General features: G+C 49.3%; 1 protein-coding gene across 2 annotated transcripts in view; it reads left to right on the top strand.

Annotated features, from left to right (window-relative positions):
* ZC3H3 (zinc finger CCCH-type containing 3) overlaps positions 1 to 21,193 on the top strand; it is a 271,056-nt gene that overhangs the window by 93,883 nt on the left and 155,980 nt on the right. For both annotated transcript variants that reach the window (XM_006031073.3, XM_025212740.1), the window contains exon 4: positions 1,074 to 1,230. In XM_006031073.3, coding sequence (XP_006031135.1) covers positions 1,074 to 1,230 — 157 coding nt within the window. The remainder of the gene's footprint in view (positions 1 to 1,073; positions 1,231 to 21,193) is intronic.

Here is a 21,193-nt window from a genome sequence, read left to right as displayed (position 1 = left end):
AGGGGCGCGTCTACACGTGTGCTTTAATGAACATTAGCCTATTTTAATGCGCATTAATGCATCACTAAACCCCCCCCCTGCTGTTTAGTTAATGCACATTAAAATAGGCTAATGTGCATTAAGCATCACTTAAAAACCGTGTGTTTTTACACGTGCAGGTGTCGCAGCACTGGGTGCTTTGAAAAGTGCCCGGTGCTGCGACACTTACAGTTGTATAGGCGGCGAAATGCTTGTCAGTGCTGAGAAAATGGCAGCAATGCACTTTTGAACTAAAATGCCAAGAAGGTGCTTCAGTTCAAAAGCTCACCGCCAGCATTTTCTGTGCGCTGATGCACATTTTGCTGCTTGTACAACTGCACGCGGCACAGCGCAGTTCGCATCAGCTCATGTGCAGAGCAGACTCGACTAATTGAGTCTGTTCTGAACCGGTGGGTCTCCGGTGTGTCACGGGACGAAAAGGTATGTGTATAAATGCCCTGTGCTCTTTAGATAATATGCATTAAGACAGGCTAATGCACATTTTCCTAGTATCTCGCAGTGGAGGTACTAGATTTAATGCGCATTAGCTAAAGCGCATTAATGCACGTGTAGATGCGTCCAAAGTGTCTTGTGCCTGTTGACATGGGCAGATCATTCCTTCACCCTCCAACAGATTTGGCTGAGCAGCTGCGGGAATTGCTCTTTTTGTTTCTCAGGGTCAGTGTATTTGTGACCCACTTGCCACCGTAAGAGTCTCTGTAGGCAGATGCTAGCTGACCCCCTGAGTTAAATGCAACACCAGACCCGGCTGTTCTTGCTAGGCCTGTCCCTGCCTTGGATGGAAAAAAGGTTGAATGCTGCATTAACCATCCGAGTGGTTGTGTTATGCTTTGGTGTGCGCGCGTGTGTGCATGTGTGTGTTGGCGGGATGTTCCTTACTGAGCCGGCTGAAGATCACTTGGTTCAATGGAGGAGTAGTGTTGTTCTTAGTCTTAGCCAGCAGTCACTCTTATCAAGACGGTATGAATCAGGCAGGTTGGCCTCTTCTCAAATTCTCTCCTTTAATTCAAGCTCTCCTGTTCACTTTCTTCCAGGGTCCAGCCTGCACCTTGTGAGGAGCCCCCCGGCTAATAAAGTCATAAAGACCCGCTATAGGATAGTGAAGAAGAATGTGGCTTCCCCTTCAGGGTCCTTGTCGTCCTTCAGCGACCCCATTCCCAGCTGGAAGACGAGGCGGCTTGCAGGATCCAGGTAACATTTATTGGCTGTGGTCCTCAGCTGCCATTGAGATGGTGTCTCAGGATAAATCAGCTTCGGGAACTGGAGAAGCAGCGATGCGGGTTGCTTAACTATGCTAGTCTATTATGTTACTCTTGCATATTAGTCACAGGAATCACTTAATTTTTCTGTTTGTTTAGCAGCTTCTATGCCCAGTATATTGACTTAAAGTGTAAAATCTTATTAGTAATCATGTTAGCCTCAGTCGGGCTGGTGACAGATAGCTTTTTCCCACAGTCATGCAAGCCACTTCCTATTTACTCCCTGTTGCAATTAATTGTTTTCACCTAGCAGTTAAATAACCTGTAAGGGAGCTGGGGAAATGCATGCGATTCTCCTCTGAGCAAGTGCCTGTTGAGGACTGCGCCGGAGAGCACCCGCAGCTGTCAGCCCTCAAGGTCCGCGGGCCCACTGTGCTAGCCTTGTGTCTCTAGGTTTTTAATTGGAAATACCCCTCCCCTCCCATCCCTTGGCTGCAAACACAGAAGCTGCATGGGGTGAGTGCCCCAGAGCTGCTCTCTGCCAAAACTCCTCCGGGCTGTGTGAACAAGAGCAGGCCGACCCAAAGCTGCTTCCTTCCCCGCCACGTGGAAGTCGCCTATCAAACCTCTTGCCGCGGGAAACCTTTAGGCCAAAAAAGAATGAGATTTAAAACAAATGGTTGTTTTCAAGTCTGGATATCTTATCTGATATATTGTTACAATTCATGATGAAAAGCATCATGGCAGAGGATACGAAGTGCTGTGTTTGAGGGCTTAAGCCAGCTTCTAACTGTTAGAGATGAGGATGAGACGGATTTATGGGAGAAGGGATCAGATTACCCTGGATTTGATAGATTGTCTCATCTCTTCCTCTGAAACTTTTTTGGCCACTATCTGAGATGAGATTCCTCCATTGAAGGAGGCACGAAGAACAGCACTGAATGCTTCTGCAAGCCATCCCCTTGCCCTTTCTTGTTCTAAAAAGCTCCAGTAATAGGTTTTGGGTGCACAGCTGACCCACTAATAGGTTTTGGGTCCAGCGTGTTGGATTTTTCCCTCCGGGGAGCTTTCTGAGGTCCTTGCTTTTATGGTGTGTGTTGGTTACTGTGCAAAGGCAAATATTTTAAAAAGGGAACCCAGTTACAGCATCATTTTTCCCCCCCCCCCACCCCAACTCCTCACGAGCTAATTTAGCTGATTTGAAGCTTCACACGTGCTCTTCTCTGTGCAGAGAATTGCTTTGGGAAAATCTGGAGTTAATTGCACCAGTCACGGGGGAAGTGCGAGTTTAGAAAATGTCAGCTTTTGCGAAGTTTTTGGAAGTCTTTCTCTTGTTCTCACTTTTTATCCCGTTGGCTTTCATAACTTGGTGCCTCTGACTTAGGTGCAACTTTTGGAGTCATTTTGGGGTAACAATGGATTTTTATCTGAATTGTCAGAAGCCAAAGGGCTTGTTATAGCTGAACATTGTGGTGCATGGGGTTTTTAAATAGTCGTTCGGTTGGGACTAGGGGCAGCTTTCAGTCCAATGTGTGAGATGGGTCATAGATTCATAGATGTTAGGGTCGGAAGGGACCTCAATAGATCATCGAGTCCGACCCCCTGCATAGGCAGGAAAGAGGGCTGGGTCTAGATGACCCCAGCTAGATGCCTATCTAACCTCCTCTTGAAGACCCCCAGGGTAGGGGAGAGCACCACCTCCCTTGGGAGCCCGTTCCAGACCTTGGCCACTCGAACTGTGAAGAAGTTCCTCCTAATGTCTAATCTAATATGTCTATACTGGGTCAGTATACAGCATTCACTGCATCTGCCAAATTACATAGTCATGTGCAGTCACTCACCTGTTACTGCGTGAATACAGCAAACTGGCAGAGTTACGGTTCCACAGTTGGCTTTAAGTGCTCACTTTCTTGGACGGTTGGCACCCTATATGTCTGTCCTCGGTATCTTTGCAGCTGCCTCCTATGCCTTTTTCTAAGCTTCTGATGGCCCCTTCATCCTCCCTGTCACTCAGGGGGAATGTTCTTTTTACATACTGCTCTACAGCTTACCCCTACGCTTCACAGGAACAGCCTACAGAGCTGGGAACCATCTTCAAGGATGTCTCTCTAAACCAGGGGTGGTGGATGTGCAGCAGGGTATGACAGGGGAGAGATGGCTTTAGATGTGATCCCCCACTACAGAAAGGATATGGACAAGTTGGAGGGAGTCTAGTGGAGGGCAACACGAGTGGTTCGCGGGTTGGGGATCATGACTGATGAGTGGAGGAACTGGGCTGATTGAGTCTGGAGAAGAGAAGACGGAGGGGGATTGAATAGCAGCCTTCACCTCCCTGCAGGGGGGCTGCAAAGAGGATGGAGCTGGGCTGGTCTCAGTGGGGGCAGATGGCAGGACAAGGAGCAATGGGCTCAAGCTGCAGCAAGGGAGGTTGAGGTTGGATATTAGGAAAAATGTACTCATGAGGAGGGTAGTAAAGCACTGGAGCATGCTCCCCAGAGAAGTTGTGCACTCTCCATCCATGGAGGTTTTTAAGACACAGCTGGACAGAGCCTCGTCTGGGATGATGTAGCTGGGGCTGGTCCTGCTTGGAGCAGGGGTTGGACTAGACGTGACCTCCTGAGCTCCCTTCCACCCTCTTTGTCTGTGATTCTAAGATAGCGTATGGTCGGTCACCCGCAGTCTACAAGTGCTTGTGGGGTTGTGCCACTAGGGTAGGCCAGACAACCGAACAGGTCATTATGCTATTTCTGGAATAGCCCAAATGGAGCACCCTTATCTTTGTTTAAAAAAAGAAAATGCTGTACAGTAAAATTGCAGACCCTTTTTGCCAAAGTCTCGGTTTTCCTTTATAGTTTGTTCATTGGGTGTTACAGCTCCAGGTATGTGTGTATATACGTGGAGCTGTAATGTATATGTAATACACTGGAACAGGTTACCCGGAGAGGTGGTGGAGTCTCCATCCTTGGAGGTTTTCAAGACTGGTCTCGACAAATCCTTGTCTGGGATGATGTAGCTGGGGCTGGTCCTGCTTGGAGAGGGGGATTGGACTAGATGTGACCTCCTGAGCTCCCTTCACACCCTCATTGTCTGTGATTCTGTATGAAGACATATTTCTTGCAATTCATTTCTTATTCCTCTTTGGTCCTCCAGTGTTCTCATAATACAGAATCTATCAAGTTTTGGATCAGAAGCCATTAGATTACTGATCACTGTTGCTTCTGTTGGCAATTTTGTCATAGAAAAGCAGGTGCATTTTTGGTAAAAGGAGGAGCCTTTTTTGGTTTTAAATGCTCTTTAATAGGGTATTAAATACCCTATAACATTCTCCGAGAGCACAGGAAGAATAACAGCCCAGGAAACTGTTCAGGTTAAGTCCTGTCCAGATTTGCTCCAATGTTAAATCGAGGTTTGTGGTGAAGGTAAGTCCTGATGCCTCTTTGTCAAGAGATTAAATTGGTCTGTCCCTATTCAGGTCAGTTGTCAGTATTAAGGGGTTCAGAACCAGGGGTTGTCTACTCTAACCTCTGCCATTTGCAGTGACAATTTGCCAGGTCTCTCCAGGTATTCTGAATGGCAGAGACCCCCGAGTGAACTGTACTAAGTCCGTAGTTGCCCCTAACCAATGCAATTACATTGCCATCAGCCTGGAAGTTGCTCCCTCCTCTGTTAAGTTAGGTATATCTGGAGAATGTTTCTCTCTCTTTTTTTTCCTTCCTGAACCAGCAGTATTGATCGCCTCTTGCTCCTTTATTTAAATCCATTAAGTTGAACCTATCTCGGTGGAAACAGTTGCCTCTTTCTTTATGTGGTACAGACAGTCTTGTTAAAATGACCATTCTCCCTCTGTTACTGCATTCACTACAAATATTGCCCATTTATCTGAAAGCCAGAGAGAAGATTGATTTTTGTTTCTTCTTTTTTTTTTTTTTTCTCTTGACCACAAATGTTCTGTGAAGGATCTGGACAAAACTGCTGCTTCAGTGTCTCTCTACGTTTAATGCTCCTCTAACCGGGCCTGGAAAGAGAGACTTTGAGCAAGGGTAGCAGGGTCACACCCATCATATTCCATAATTGCCCCGATCTTACCAGGTAGGAAGGGAAGTTGCGTCCTGTAGACACGATTTGCTAGTTGATCAGGGCTCTGAAATCACTTCCTGAGCCAGTAAAACAGGACAACAATGCTTTGTAGCCTGGGGGTGGTTATATGGAGGAACGTCATCGTACTATATCACGCGCTGCACGAGACCGTTGTCCCATCGACGCGTGGGATGATGCGTGGGAGTCCCGTTCAGGAGTGGGCAGGAGGAGAGTGGTGGTACCACGGGAGGAAGCAAAACGAGCCTTGCAGAATGAGAGATGGGTGCGATTCATGTTGGGGAAGTTATGAGAGAGGGGCAAGATCAGACTGAAAGTAGAAACTGGCTTCACTGTTTGCTGTAGGGAAGCAGATCTCTCCTCGATTCTGCTCTATCCAGGTCCTTATGGCCTGCTCGTTACCACGCGATTTGAGCATCTGATTAATTGAGCATCTGACTGGTGAGGGGCGGTAGTGGGGAGGAAAGGGGCTAGGGGCCTCCGGGAGGAGCAGAGATCGTTGGGCTGGACTATCAGTCTTGCTCACCAGAGCCATCACGTTAGCGAGGAGTAACCCGATTCGGTTTTGATTGGCGGAGAGCTTCCACTTGTGGAATAATCTTCTCCTTATTAATCTTTGACTTCATTAAATTGTGTAGTTTAGATCTTATGGCGGCTTCATACAAATCTTGATAAAATGCCATCCTCAAATTAAAACAATTATATTTTAAAGAAGCCATAAATCTCCGATTCAGTCTTCCTATTACCTTCGTTGCGTGTGATCAATCATACGGCCGGCCGGGTGAAAGCACATGGCAAATGCTTTTTCTATAGTTCTTACATTTTTCTTAGGCATCGGAGAGGATGTTCTGAACAATGGAGTGTAACAAAAAATGATCTATTAGGCTGTGAGCTGCTCTCTGGAGGGAGGGAGGGGAAGTCCGGGCGTTTGGGCTGTTAAAAACCGTTCTGGAGGAAGCACCGGAGGCTGTTTTAGGAGACAACCATCCTGCACCAGTGGAGGAAGGCGTGGGGACTGACCTGGGTTGGGGATATGTCTTCCTTGGTTCGGTGACATCTCAGACCTATTCAGTATACTCCACTCTTGGAAATGACTTGCGTTGAAGGTGGCCAGCCCAACAAAGTTGGCTTGTTGCTATCTTTAAAATTGTTTTTAAATGATCCTGAGCCTTGCTGGATATTCTATTCCTCTGGATATAAACCCTTTCCCCCTTCCCTTCGCATGTTACTTGGTTGCTGAGATTTGTAAGCTCGTCGGCGTGGTATCCTTGAGTTTGTACAATCCCAGCTGAACTCGGTCCCTGCACGCTACTGCGACACTTCATGATGACGTAGCCCAGCCCATCCGGGAGCGCTGCTGGTGGCAAGAATTGAGCCTGTTTCGAGGGGGGGAGCGCCAGGACGTGGCTGGGCAGAGCAGCAAGCAGAAGATGAGTGGCTGTGCCAAAAGAGCGGGGAGGTTTTGCATCGGCGCGGGGGTTAGATCGAGCACATGCGCGTGGCATCCTCCCTCCGGCGAGCTTGTGGCTTGCTTGCTGCGAGGCTGCCGCTGTGATTTACTGACCTTTTAGTTTTACCTTTTGATACGTCAGACAGAACAGCAAACGCTCTTTTTCACGCCCCTTTGGCGCCGAGCCACCGTGCTGTACAGCCAAGGGACTTGCACGGGCCCGACGCAGCGCTGGGTTTACTTGGCTACCGCAGTCGGAGCTGGCAGGGCTGGGCAGGCTCCAGCTGTTCGAATCCAGCTTGCTCATGATGCACGAGGCCCTACGTCTTCTGGGTGTCCCTTTTATTTAATGGGCTTCAGGTGGGAGCCGCATCTCTCATCTGCCTTGTTTTCTGCAAAGGTGGATCCTGCTGCGAGTAGGGTTGTGGCATCTTTTCCGTCTCAGCAGCAGGGAAGTCTCGTGGGAGGTCTGTAGCATTAGCTCTGTTGTAGGCAAGACCCATAAAACAGCTGGCCAGAGGCAGAGGACAAATCTGCCTGGAGGAACCATGAGTGGTGGGGGAAATGCTGCCGCCATAGGCACCCAACGCTAATCCCTCGGTGATTAGTTGCTTTCTCCTCTTATTGCTAGATTGCATTAAACTTCGCCCTGCTGCTGACTTTTCTGGAGGCGATAGATGGGAGTATATTTTAAATTAATTTTACTGCACTTTTTGTAATATTTTTGTTTTAAATAGATTTATAAGCAACTTGGGGGCTATTTCTACAAATTTATGAAGATAATTTTCACTCTCTTGATAAGGTTAAATTTACACCTGCTATTTCCATATTAATTCACATTGCTAAGTGGATCTAATTTTCTTCCGTTCTTATATCTAGTGAGCATGGCCTTTCCTAATGCAATTTCCCCCTCACTAAATCACTGTGATCGGGAGTCATGATCGAGTTAAATTAACTTAAATTAATTTACTTAATAAGAGCTTCAGATCATTGTGAATGAGGTTAAGATTTATTGATTCTCCTTTTCACTCCTCCCTCTTATCGCTTCCTGCTTGGCGGGGACGCCGTTCACCCAGGCTGCAACTTGCCGGCCTTAAATTTCATTTTTTGCCTGTCGATATCCTGTGTGGTCATCGCGTGTGAATCATGCGAGAAATCTTAGCCCCGTCCTAATCCTCCTGTGGCCACAGGAGCGCTCGATCGGTGAAGAGCTCGCTGCGGCACAAGCGGTGCTGCACACTCGTAAACTTTTATTAGCAGATACTTGAAATAGCAGGCGGCTTGTGGTCATTCGTTTGCCAGCCATGCTGCTGCTGCCGCCTCTGTTGGCCAGGCCCCTCTTTCATCACATTTTCCTGCGCTGTTGGTATGAGGTGCTGGCTAGGACATACCTTGATCGGTGCTGGTGGGTGGAGAATGGGAAAATACTGCCCGTCAGAGACGGGACCTTCCTTGCTAATTGAGTTGCTTCCCTGAAGTCAGGCTGTCCCCGCAGACTTTAGCAGGACAAATAGTAAGATGCCCCCAGAAGAGCGTGCTTTGCAAGGCAGCAGTCGGGAGCGTCCGAGCTCCTAAACCCAGGATTACATGGCAGATTTGTTAAGGTTCAGGAGAAGCAATATAGAAAGGCTGGGACATCTCTTGTGACATGCAACTGTCTCAGGAACTCACTCTGGAAGAATGGAGGGAGTCCGTGCTTGGGTCCATGCATCCAAGCCCTGGAAGCAGTGAAATGTGGGGTGGCGAGCGATACTTGTCCTGTTACGCCAAGGTGCGTGGCGGATTCCCGAGCGCTGCTTGGGCTTACGGATCAGGTGCTCCAAAAAACCTAGTTTAGGAAGGAAGAGTTGCAAGTGAATTGCTAAGCTTTTTTCCAAAGAGTAAGCACGATGTAATCTCCGCACCAATCTGTGCAATCCTGTGCAAGCCATCTCTCTGCTCCTCCCGCGGTGCAGCGGCTGCTTGGATTTGGCTCTGTGACCGATGCAATGTGGAACTGTAATTATAATTATTATTGAAGTGCTTCATTAAGCTGCTCTTATTAATATGAATAGGCAGCGCAGCCGCACTGAGGGCCCCAGTCGCAGCACGGGCTCCCCAGGCCCCGAACAAGAAGACAGTCTCTGCTCCAAAGTGCTTCCAAAAGGCAAAGAGCTTAGGACAGGTGGAGACGGGCAGGGACACGCTGAGACGACGGGTGGTCACCAGTGTAGATGGGGGGGGCTCGGCTCAACCGCTGATGGAGCGCTCTCAGGTGCTTTGCTGTCATTATGGTGAAGGAGGGGTTTAATTAGTGCTTAAAACTACATATTATACAATATAGAATCATAATTGTAAAATGCCTACTTTTATCCTACGCACACTCATTTGCAAGATTAAGCCTTGTCACAAAGAGGTGACAAACGAGGTAGCAGCCGAACACAATGGCAGATGAAACGAGAATAAGCCAACGGCAAGGAAGCACGGCAGAGAACAAAGTGGCTGTAAAACAAGTCTGTTTTAGCCCGGCGAGTCTGAGCGCGGCATCGCTGCCCATATGTTACCAGCTCGTATTGCTTTCGTGGGCAGCCTGGCAGAGCCTGGAAGCCAGGACTTGGCAGGGCACTTCAGGGGCAACCGGTTTGAATGTGCGTGCACGTGTGATGCATCTGCACATATGCCCCATTGCTAATTTGGAAACCCAGATGCTTGCTTTGGAAAGGTTTTGCAGTTCACCTTGAGGGGCTGTCATGAAATCCAGCACTGCATCCAAACGCTGTAGCTAGAGAGAAGGGAAAGTATTTGCCAGTGAAGGACTCGGTCGTTTCTCGGTCAGTCTGCAGCCTGCCAGGGGGGCTGCGGCGGTAGGCTGCAAGGATGGATCTAGGACCGGGGCTGGGGAAGTCAACTAACCCCCTGCCCAGCTCACGGTGTTCCTGTGGCTTGAGAAAGGCTTTGTTAAGCGGCAGAGCTGACTCAGTCATGCACTAGCCCAGGTCCTAGTCCAGGAGGTAGCGTGTCCAGAGGTAGCTCAGCTGCCCCTGCACGGCATTGCTCTGGGGGGCCAAGTGCTACCTGAAAGCAGCTGTGCTGCGTGGCTTCCTGTGCCAGAGGCTGTGCGCAAAACAATCATTTTGCACTTGTTAAATTGGGCCGTGGACAGAAAGGCTGAGGGCCAATTTCTTCCCACTCGGGGAAAATGGGAGATTTTGGCTTCTCGCCATGCCCCTTAGCTAGATGCTGTGCGTCGTCTCAGGAAAGCCGTGCTGGGCTGATCCTGCTGGGCGATGGGAGGATGCTGGACTTGTTTGCTGAGGAAGGACTGGTGGTTTTTTCAGGCTGGACCAGTGGCTATTTCAGAGCTGCATGTGCCTAGGGTGCCATGTGTCCCTATTAGCTCGCTCTCTGTTTGTAAGTCATTAGATTTCTCCTTGGATCTGGTTCCTTTTTTCCTGCGTGATTTGCCCAGGATTTTTTTGCCATCATCATTCCCCACAGTAGGGCCTGATGTGACGGGAGAGGCAAGCCTGAGAGAGAGAGAAGTTGCTACCTCTCCAGCCCTTGCAGGGTTGGGGCATCACACCCATCTGGGCGATACCAGCCTCCTCTTTGTGCCCTTCGTTAGAGTCCCTGGAGGTCGTTGTTCCACGTGCCTTTTGCTGGCGATGCCCTCCCGAAATCAAGTCTGCCTTCCTTGCTTCAGTCAGATCCTTTTTTCTAAGGAACGACTGTTTTCCCTCTGCATGGATGTTTAAGTCACCAAAACAGGCCATCTTAAGCTGAGAAACTGTGTCCTCTAACCTGTGCTTCCCTTGCCTGGCTTGCGCGATAGTCTCCCGTGCCTGCCAAGTTCCTTATTTAGATGGCAAGCGATTTATGCAGGGACCTCTCTCTTATGTGAAGCAACTTGCCTAAGGCTACACGAGAAGTCAGTAGCGGAGCTGGGACAAAACCCAGCGTTCCAGCTCTGTGCTTTCCCCTTCAGACAGTGCAGCTTCCCCAGTGCACACTGGTTATTTAAGCAGCCTGCCGGTGAAGGGCCAGTGGATTGGGGAGGCTCTGCGGCCTCATCAGCGAGCTCCCTGCCGTGCTTTTGTAGGAAGAGGTGGTGAGCTCGCTCCAGCTAATTTCGTGAAGTCCCCTCCCAGGGCAGCAGTCTGAAAGGCTGACATTTTTCCAGCATTACCCCCGTGCTCATTTGGATCTTGGCAGAGTAATGTTTTCCTTTGAGATTTTCCTCGCTACTTGATCTACTTTTTGCTGACATTTCTCGAGTCCTGTTACGAGCTTCTTCGGAGGAGTGAAATAGTCGTTTTGCCTTCCTGAGATTTTGTTACCACACTGTTTAAAAGGTCAGCTTATTCTTTCCTGTAATGGAGGTAAATGGCTATTTCACGCTTCCACTGAGCGGTGAGCACAGCTTCGAGACGCTGGAGGTTAAGGGCAGAGTCGTTCTTCTGTTGCTCGATCTGTATTATTTCCCCCTTTTGTCAGCTGGGACGCGCATGTTAACTCTGTGCATCGGAGTCGCTAACTTGACCGTAGGCAGTGGAGTCCTGAGTGAGTCGAAGCCTCGAGCCTCAAGACATGCACTCCGGGCATACGTGCCAGCGCCACTTACCCGCCTCGGTTTGCTGTTTCGAATTTCTGCCGAATGCAGAACCGCATTGGTGGCTGGCTGCTAACACAAGTTGCATGTTAATTGGCAGGAGCATTGACTCACAGAATCAGAAAATGAGGTTGAAGGGACCTCAGGAGGTCACATCTAGTCCAACCCCCTGCTCCAAGCAGGACCAGCCCCAACTCTATCATCCCAGCCAAGGCTTTGTCTACCTGGGTCTTAGACACCTCCAAGGATGGAGAGTTCATGACTTCTCTGGGGAGCCTGTTCCAGTGCTTTATTTCCCTCCTTGTGAGAGGGATTTTCCTAATATCCAACCTCAACGTCCCTTGCTGCAACTGGAGCCCATTGCTCCTTGTCCTGCCATCTGCCCCCACTGAGACCAGCCCAGCTCCATCCTCTTTGCAGCCCCCCTGCAGGGAGGTGAAGGCTGCTATTCAATCCCCCTCGGTCTTCTCTTCTCCAGACTCGATCAGCCCAGGTCCCTCAGCCTCTTCTCGTAAGCAGGGATCCTGGGTTTCTCTGTTTAAAATTCACAATTAAAGCGGTGTTGTAGCTGCAGTGGCCCAGGGAAATGTACACAAGGCGAGGATTTTTGTGAGCCAGAGCTTCAGTGCATGAGGCCTGAAGAAGAGTACCATGATGCCTGGAAACCTGTCTCAATCTATCCCAGCCGTGCACTCAGTCCAAAAAAGAGATCACCTACAAGAATTCTTGCCTCTCCCATGTCAGTTTATGCACGCTTCAAAAATTAAACCTCAACGCCTACACCGATTATGAGCTTCCATTTATGACTTCCTGGACCGGCGGTATACTGTGCAATTGTACTGAACCTTCCTCCGAGTCTGGCCTTGCCTTGCAAACGTGAATGAACTGCCTGTCACTTCTCTGAGAGAGGCCAGGGTTAGCCTTTCTCTAGAGACGAGGAACCCGAGTTATAGAGAGGTTAGCAAGTTGCTCCCAGGTTGTACTGTCTTTGAGCTAGGAATAAGACTTGGATCTCCCAGTTTGCAGTCCTGAGCCTTGTCCACAAAAGAGGTCGACTTTACAGAGGGGTCCGAGTGGCGTCGGAGCCTCTGTTCCATTTTCAGAAAGGACTAAGGCGTTTAAGAGCCTCGAGCTCGTTGTTCCCCAGCACTTTTGCAAATGGGACTCAAGCGCCCCATGAAACGGGCATTTTGGGACAAGTTACTGAACCCCTTTGTACAGTCACCGTCGTTTGATTGAACTCATCTGCCATAAAAACCTGCTGATTAGTTTTTCCTAAGCTTGCAGTTACAGTGAAAGGGTGGCTCCGGTGGGGCACATATAAGGAGTCCATTGGAGATGCCTTAAAAGCTGCCTTACTCTCTGCTGGTAAGTCATTTTTCCTCCCCTTGGTTTGCACTGCCAGCACTGGGTTACCTCTGATCACCAGCCCGGCACAGAATTACGAGGCAATTCTTTTCAGCGCTCTTAGAAGGACACAAGTACCTGGGTGAATTATAATGAACTATTTATGAGGATTCAAACGAGTGTGATGGAGCACTTCTTTAAAGAAAAATAAAGAAAGGAAGGTAGGGTTGCTGGGAAGTGAGGGAGACCTTATAAAACAGCTGTTGATAAAGAGCTGCTAAAGGAGTATGTGGAAAATTTGAACATAAATCAGTGGTTCTGTTCTGCGTGCCAGGGTATTAAAATAATTAGCATATGAATTTACCACACACTGACTATTACTTTTGGGAGCTCAGGCAACACTGCGAATGTACCAGAGAAAAGCGTGTGTGGTTCTGATTTGCAAAACAGGAAGGGGAAGTAATTCTGTCCGTTATTGTTGCCCAGGCCTATCTCCTGTCTCCCGTAAAATTGGGACAGCGAGTGAAATGGAAGGAAATGCACATTGTCAGTAAAAGGGAATGGTTTTTAATGCACAGTGTTCCTGGACTAGGCCTCGTACGGTCCCTCCCACCCCTAATTTTGTGTGATTAACTCTCTACCATGAAATACAGGGTTTAAGATTTGACAGGACGTGGTGGAGAATTGACCGCACGGACTCGGGGACCACTCAGTTACATATTGATAACAGATATAAATCATCCTCCTTTTGGAGTATAAAACAAACCATTACAGAGCGTGGAGTGAAGATGACAATGTCCCCATGTGTATATTATTCTTGAATTGTTCATTTGAAGGATTTTTGCCTCTTCTTCAGAAGCAACTCATATCGCTGTTTGTCAGAGACCAGAATAGTTTATGAACCGTTGGTTAGTGCCACTTGGGAGAGTCCTATACTGCCAATATAATTGTAAGAATAATGAGTGCAAGGACCCTTGTGCCCTTGGTACCAAGAAGGCTGACGGCATCCTGGCTGCATCGGTAGGAGCGGTGCCAGCAGATGGAGGGCAGTGATTCTTCCACTCTATTCAGCACTGGGGAGGCCACATCTGGAGTCCTGTGTCCAGTTGTGGGCCCCCCCTCCCACTACAGAAAGGATGTGGACATGTTGGAGAGAGTCCAGGGGAGAGCAATGAAAATGGTTGTGGGGCTGGGGGCCAGGACTGGTAAGGAGAGGCTGGGGGAACTGGGCTGATTGAGTCTGGAGAAGAGAAGACCGAGGCGGGTTGAATAGCAGCCTTCACCTCCCTGCAGGGGGGCTGCAAAGAGGATGGATCTGGGCTGGTCTCAGTGGGGGCAGATGGCAGGGCAAGGAGCAATGGGCTCCAGCTGCAGCAAGGGAAGTGGATGGTGGATATTAGGAAAATCCCTCTCACAAGGAGGGGAATAAAGCACTGGAAGGGGTTACCCAGAGAGGCGGCGGACTCTCCATCCTTGGAGGTTTTGAAGACCCAGGTAGACAAATCCTTGGCTGAGATGATGTAGTTGGGGCTGGTCCTGCTTTGAGCAGGGGATTGGACTAGATGTGACCTCCTGAGCTCCCTTCCAACCTGAAGTTTCTGATTTGAACCCTGACATGTCTGAGACGCAACAGAAACAGGACCACATTGTTTTATAAGGCCCCAGTTTGTACAGGAGAACTTTGTTGTCATTTTGGGTAGAGTTGCAAAACTTAGGGAAAGGTACTTCTATGTTTGGACTTGACTAAACCTTTTGCTATAAAGAGTCAGGAAGCAATATTCATGGGACTACATGAAATGGGCTTAGATGTCATTTCTGTCATTTGGATTGAATGTGCATAACAGTACTGTAAATGGAGAGAGCGTCAGAGAACCGAGGATGTACCCTGGTGAGTGTGGTGTCTGGCACACTGCAAGACCAGCATGTACAGTGGGAAGAGGTTAAGGGAAAGTTTATGCTGAATACTGGCATCCATTTCATGGTGATGAGCTCCATTAAGCTGTGGAGTAATCCCCCCAGGGGAAGTGTGGGAGGCTTTATCATTTCAGGTGTTTTAAAGCGAGGCAAGAGCAGAAATTGGCTGCTTGGAGAGCTGGTTTGGGAGGTGGGGTGACAATGCATTTCAAGGAGCATCTTTAATCTTCTTGCACTTGTTTCAGCCATCAGACACAAGCACTGTATGTCCTGGCAAATTCCCGAGGGGGCATTTAGGCTTCTGAGGATGTTGGCTGAAACTCCTTCTGTGCTATGGCCAAACCTGCGTTTTCCCTATGGCGTTTCAATTGGGGTGAGTGCCCGTGATGGGGGCGCTCGGCTGCCACGACTGCTGATTGATATGTACTGAGCACTCTGGATACAGCAGCATTTTCTCTCCATTCACAACCAGAATGGCTGAGAAATATCCAGAAGGAGGATCAGCTAGAGGCAAATAAATTACACCTAATTATTTCTTTCTCTTGCTAGCTCGTTGTGTATTTACTCAAAACACCTCCAGGAGAAGTCAGCCGAAGTAGCCCCTCAATCAGCAAATGCTTCCCAGAGCTGTGCAGGGCACAGTACGGCAAAGAAATTGGTCTCTGTCATTAAGGTTTGCAGTTTATTTTAGCTGACATTCTCTGCTGAGTAAAAGCATTTGGCACCTCTTGCCTCGCCCCATCTGAGCTGCACAAAGTTGCACGTTCAGTCACCGCAAGGCAGGGAGGGATGAAGGAAGGCTGGCGGCACTTCGGCTTTCCGGGGAAGCGTGCGTAGCATGGCTGTGGGTCCCTGCTGCTTCATCGTGTTAGACGCAAAGTGGAAGCCTGCTGCGGTGGCACGGATTGACGAGGGGAGTGCGCTTTAAATCACCCTGAATTTATGAGTTCGGGGGTCGATTCTTGGGGCCGTGGATTACAACTGCTGAGTGTGTGATTCTGGGTCGTAACGCATCACGGAGGGACGGGATCCATATTTCTCTGGGGCAGCCGTGTCAAACGCGCCGTCGCAAAAGTTGCAGAGAAAATGCAGAACGATTTCACCGTAGGCAGCTGCCAGCGATAATCGCTGAGTGCACTGATGGGGAGGAAGTTTAATCGAAGTCACCATATATTGCAAGGAGACTTTTTTTCCCCCTTCTCTTTGTCTTCAGCAAAGCGTTATCCTTTCTTTGGTCCTCTTCCCACATTCCCAAGCTGTGGTTTGAGTGAGTGGTGGGAGCCCCTGGCCGTGCCTGAGCCTCCGGTTCCCAGCACTAGGTGTGGAGCAACTGGGATCCCCGGTGCCAGTTGAGCTCTCGCTGATCGGACCTCGTGGATAGCACATTAAACATTTAAAAGAGTGATTTTGCAGCGTGTTTCGCTCGGGGCAGGGAGCTCTGCAGTTCAGAGTTCCTCAGTCTCTGCTCCCCCCCACGTCTCCTACTGGGTTTTGCTCCTAATGGTCCTGCTTGGAGCAGGGGGCCGGACTAGGTGTGACCTCCCGAGGTCCCTTCCCACCCTCGTTTTCTAGGATTTTGCGGTAGGTTTCTGTAGGATGATCACAAGCTGCTTTTGATGTAACATCAGGACCGATGGCCCCTGGAATAGTCCCCTTTGTACTTTTTTTCGTTAAGTCCTTCACGGCTAAGAGAAACACCCCGGTTTTCTAGCTCATCCGAGGTCCCCTTAATGTTTCTTGGGAAACGGCCAGTCCTCAACCTTAATTCTGGTGTCCGCTGCGGGACGTGGCAGCAGCGGCGATGCTTACGTGCTCAGGCTGAGCAGTAGCCTGCAAAGCCCTCGGCTCGGAGGAAGTAGAGTGAATTTGCTAAAGCTTTGCACGCTGATGAGTCGTGCGAGTGCATGCCGCCGTCCGGCACTTCTGCCGGCCTGTACCTTTCCCTGTATTCCTACTCTTTCTCCTTCTTTCGGACTGGAGCGTGCGTTTCGGAGCCGCCCGACCTCGGCGCGGGGAGTGAGGAGTTAATTCTGGTTTATCAAGATGTGCCGTTCTTGCCCCAGTTCTTATCCCCTCCATGTTTTCTCCCCCCTCGGCTTTCAGCGCATTAATCTGAAAGGGAGTTGAAATGTGACTAATGTCCTTAAAGTTCCTGTCAATTTTTTTCTTCCAAAATTCATTTGACATGAAAGTGAGAAGTAAACAGAAACCCTGTGTTTAAGCAGATAACTTGGAAAGCCTTTTCCATCACATTTAAAAACGGCCGTGTCATGGATTCTGCGAATTGGCGGGTTCTATTTTGTTTTATTTTTTTTTGTCTGTGTGGTAAATTTTCTTTTAATAATCTCGACGTGGTTTTACGAGGTTTAGGGATAAGATTTTTTTTGAAGGGATGTTAAACCATTCTCAAAAATGACATCTCATTAAAGTGAAATTCATCTGCTGGGATTGGAGACATTAACAGGCAGGGGGAAGCTACGGCTCCCGCTTTAAAATATGTATTTTTTTTTCCCTATAGGAAGTACTTTTAATCTTTTTAATGAGGATGGTATGAGATACACAACCCCTTATTGTTTCTGAGAAGTCCTGACATCCGGCCTAACATAATCCATTTTCTGTTAGCTACTAGTTAGAGGCTTTAAAAAACAATGTAGCCCCTTTTGGGCAAAGCTGTGGATTAATCTTTCATGTGCTGGGTGCTTCCCCCCCTTTGGAAAGAAAGACACTTTATAAGGTTCAGTCTCTCTCTCTCTCTCTTTCTCCCCCCCCAAAAGGAGCTGACATCTTGGTTCTTGTCTCGACTTTTCTGAACACGCCGCCAAGTCTCGGGATCCAGCGCGCGTCTCTTTTGAGACGTGTGATGTCGAAACGGGAGCGTGGAGCTTTTCATGCCAAACGTACCTGGCAGCTCCTCTCTCTGGCAAACTTTTTTTTCCCCGACCCCCGAAACACCGAGCCGGGGAAAGGACCGTTCCTCCTCGCCCGCCTCGCCATTTCCATTTGAGAAGGAAGCGAGGGGGAACGTTGCTATCGGTGCTCGTTGCCAGCCCCGTTGCCCAGGCATCGCGCGGCAGACGTCCCCCCAGGCCTTGCATAAAACGCCTTCTTGCTTTCTCTCTCGGTTATTTTATTGTCCCAGCGGTTTGTGCTGATGCTTTGCCTGTGGCTGGCAGGCAGGCTAATGCCGGTGTGCTTGGGAGAGAGGGGAAAGAAACAAAACCCTCCTCTGCTTTCCTCCACTTTTAAGGGACAGCCACAGTAATTGAGCTCTACTTCGGAGGAACTAATGAAAACCAAATAAAAATGGGACTCAGAGGTTAACTACCAGCTTTAAATGCATATGAAAATACTTAAGAATAATGGGATTTTCTTTTTTTAATTTTGGTTAATGGAGTAGTAGATTTTTGAATTGATTCTATTAAAAATAAAACTGTCAGGTCCAAACCTGGGGAGGCAATTATGGGTTATTTAGTTGACAGGGGATTGTGTTAATCTTGGATCGTTCCCGCTACGTACGTACCCTCGCTGGAGCAGGTGACGTTCAGGAGAGAGGGATGGCAGGGGTGCGTCCTGGTTTCTAGACCGTGCCTTTTCGTAGTCCCTTTCTCGGAGACCTTGTGTGCTCCTCAGCCCACGATATGTTGGTGCTTTAGGAGTCTTGGGCTCTACCGCGGGGAGGATTTGCAATTTTCTCTTAACCAAAGGAGGGTAAATCTGGTATCCCTCTGCCTCGTGTTGCAGGCGACCCTGTTTTTCCAACATGGGTGCTTAGAAGCCGGCACTTCATGAAAACGAGTAGGATTTGGAGCACCGCTGAGAAGCAGGCCTCGTTTTGGCTGCTCAAATTAGGGCTCGGGCCCACCCAGGTGGGACAGCCTTTTGGCACATCTGCTACTGAGACCAGGCAGGAACTTGTAACTAGGAGCAGCATGGGAGGGGGTCTGCAGGCGATGTGGCAGTTGTACGGCTCTGCAAAGCGAGAGCAAGCTATAAATTGAGTGCCTTTGTGGTTGGGATCTGTTTTATTCTCGCAGTGCTTGAATCCAGCCTAACACAGCTGTCTCCGGTACATTAAAGATGCACAAGCAGCAGTTTCCACCTCCAGGCTCTTCCCCAACTGCTTGGGTGTCCGCTGAGACCGGTCCTCCGTGCGGGCGCCCAGTCTGGCTCCGGCTCCCTTCTGTTGCAAGACGCTGACCTTATTGCAGTCGCCAGGCCTCCGAGTCCAGCTGTGCATGGAAACGAAGGGAAGGAACCTGGTTACATGGTTAATGCATAAACTTCTGCTCTCTTTTCTGTTTCGGTTTCTCCTCTGAACAGCATTTACTGCAGTTAAGAAACAAAACGCAGAGCAGCAGCGACTCACCGCGTGGGGAGTGAAGCTCTGAAGGCGCGAGCGGTGGAGGCGCTGGCCCTGGGGGCAGCGGCTCACAGCAGCTGGGGTGTTGGAGTAGGAGGTCGGAGGTCAGTCCTTAGCTCTGCCACTGATTTGCTGTACAGCTGTTGGCAACTCTCTTTGCCTTTGGGTGCCTCTGTTTCCCCTCCTACCTTTTGCCTGTGCTTCCCATTCCAGTTGCATCATGTCCTTGGGGCAGGCAGGGGCCGAGTCTTACTCGGTGCTGACAGTGTGGGAGAGTACCGATTTCTTCAGCTGGCTGCAGGGCTCTGGCAGAAGCCTCTCGCTGCTCAGCACAGACGGCGTCATTCTGGTGGCAGAGTGGAGGGTTCACCTGGCCCGCGGGAGCTTTGAGAGGGCATGCTGCCACCAGCAGCCTTTCCGGTGTAGACTACAGCTAGGAGCATTTTGATCACAGAGCATGCATGGCAGCAATAGCGAGGAGGACACAATTTGCATCGCTGCCTGCGCACCTTGGGTTGCATATCGCACACACAAGCATCCTGAGCATCCCATAAAGAGAAGCAAGGATTTTGTACACCGTGGGGTTGAGTGAAGCCCCTCATCTTCTCTCCTAATGAGTACCTAACCTAGCAAAGCAATAAAGCTTTGTTTTTGTTGAATTATTGGAACATTTTTGTTGGGACAGCTGAAGAAGCGAGCTCTTTCTCCAGAGTGTATTACAGGTTTTACCAGGGAGTATGCATGCTCTTGTGCATGCTTTTCTGCAGGCTCATAACTCTTACACTGGGCAATATAAATCAGAGCTACTCAAAGTGAAGCCTACTGGTGTTCTGGTCGACTCTCTTCTTCTGGAGGGGGGGAAGAAAAAGCAAACTCATGTCTAAAATGTATGCAGTGATTCAGGAGGATGGAGTGCGCAGCAGTGTTTTGTCAACGGGAAAGTGCAGCAGAGAAGGTAACTAACAGCGTGTTGGACGGATTCATCTATCAAATGACTCACGCTGGAAGCATTCCCCCGGCTGCCAATAATTGTATAGCTGAGCAGGCTTGCGCAGGGAGCAGTATGCAGCCCTGTACAGTAGGAAGCACTTGAGTTTACACCTTGTTGCATGGACCAGGGGACCATATAACACATGGAGGGGAGGATCAAAGGACAAACTATCCAAAAAATCGAGCGGGGGAGAGGGAGGGGAGCAGAAAGCCTCTCAAAATGCAATTCCCTTCCGTTCAACGAGACTTCATCGGCATGGCAAGTTCTGTAAGTGTTACCGAAGTGCAGGAACAAGCCTGACCTGATCTGGTGGCTGGTCGCTACATAGCACAGCACGCTCTCTCATGTTTCCCTTCATGCTCCCGTCAGGCACACTAGGGGAAATTATCCCGTGGAATAGGCATTGTAGCTCTCTACTGAGAAGAGGATGCAGAGAGAATAGAGCAACGCACAGATTCAATACTGCTACCCAGGTATAATATCTCAGATGCTGAAAACTACCTGATGGCTTCCAGGTAAATAATGATCTAAGAGAAAAAGCAACACACTGTATACTTGGAAACAAGGAGGCTTTTGGAGAATTGAAATTTGCTTCTGCTCAAGAGATCGCCAGCCTGCCTTGGATTTGCGGCAGTATCATGTCTGTGCACAAGCTCACCTGCAAAAATTCACCGGTCACTGCAGTCCAAAATCTCGCTTTCCCCGAGTCGCAAGCTTTAGATCCCAAAGATGCAGGTTTCAGAGGAGCTCAGCTGCTGCCTCTCCCATTGACTCGAATGGGAATAAGGGTGCCCTGGGGCCATGGTGTCTGAAGCTGGATACCCAAAAATCGAAGCACCGGTGTTTAGTGCGGGGAAAAGGCAAGCCCTTCATTTTAGCGACTTCACAGCATTTTGGAATTGGCCTGAAATGCCCTCGCTGGTAAGTGGGTGACCCGAAGCTGGCTCGCGATTGTATTCATTCACGAGTCACAGGTGGGAATACGTGGACCCCCTGCGAAGACTGAAAATGGCCAACGCTCATCAACTTAAATGGCGCAATTCCTGCCTCTGGTAAGAGGCAGAGGAGGGTTTTCATTGTCGGAGCCTCCTGAAGGGACTGGAGGGTACTGGAGCATTTCTTCCCAACCCGGCACGTTTCGCTGCCGCACGCAAGCTGAAATTTGTCTTGAATGCTTCCATTTCGCTGTGGGGGCGATGCATGCTCGGAA

Source organism: Alligator sinensis, unplaced genomic scaffold (genome assembly GCF_000455745.1).
Source record: "Alligator sinensis unplaced genomic scaffold, ASM45574v1 scaffold1054_1, whole genome shotgun sequence".
NCBI lineage: Eukaryota > Metazoa > Chordata > Crocodylia > Alligatoridae > Alligator > Alligator sinensis.
Note: the sequence above shows the minus strand (reverse complement) of the source record. Positions and strands in the feature narration are given on the sequence as shown.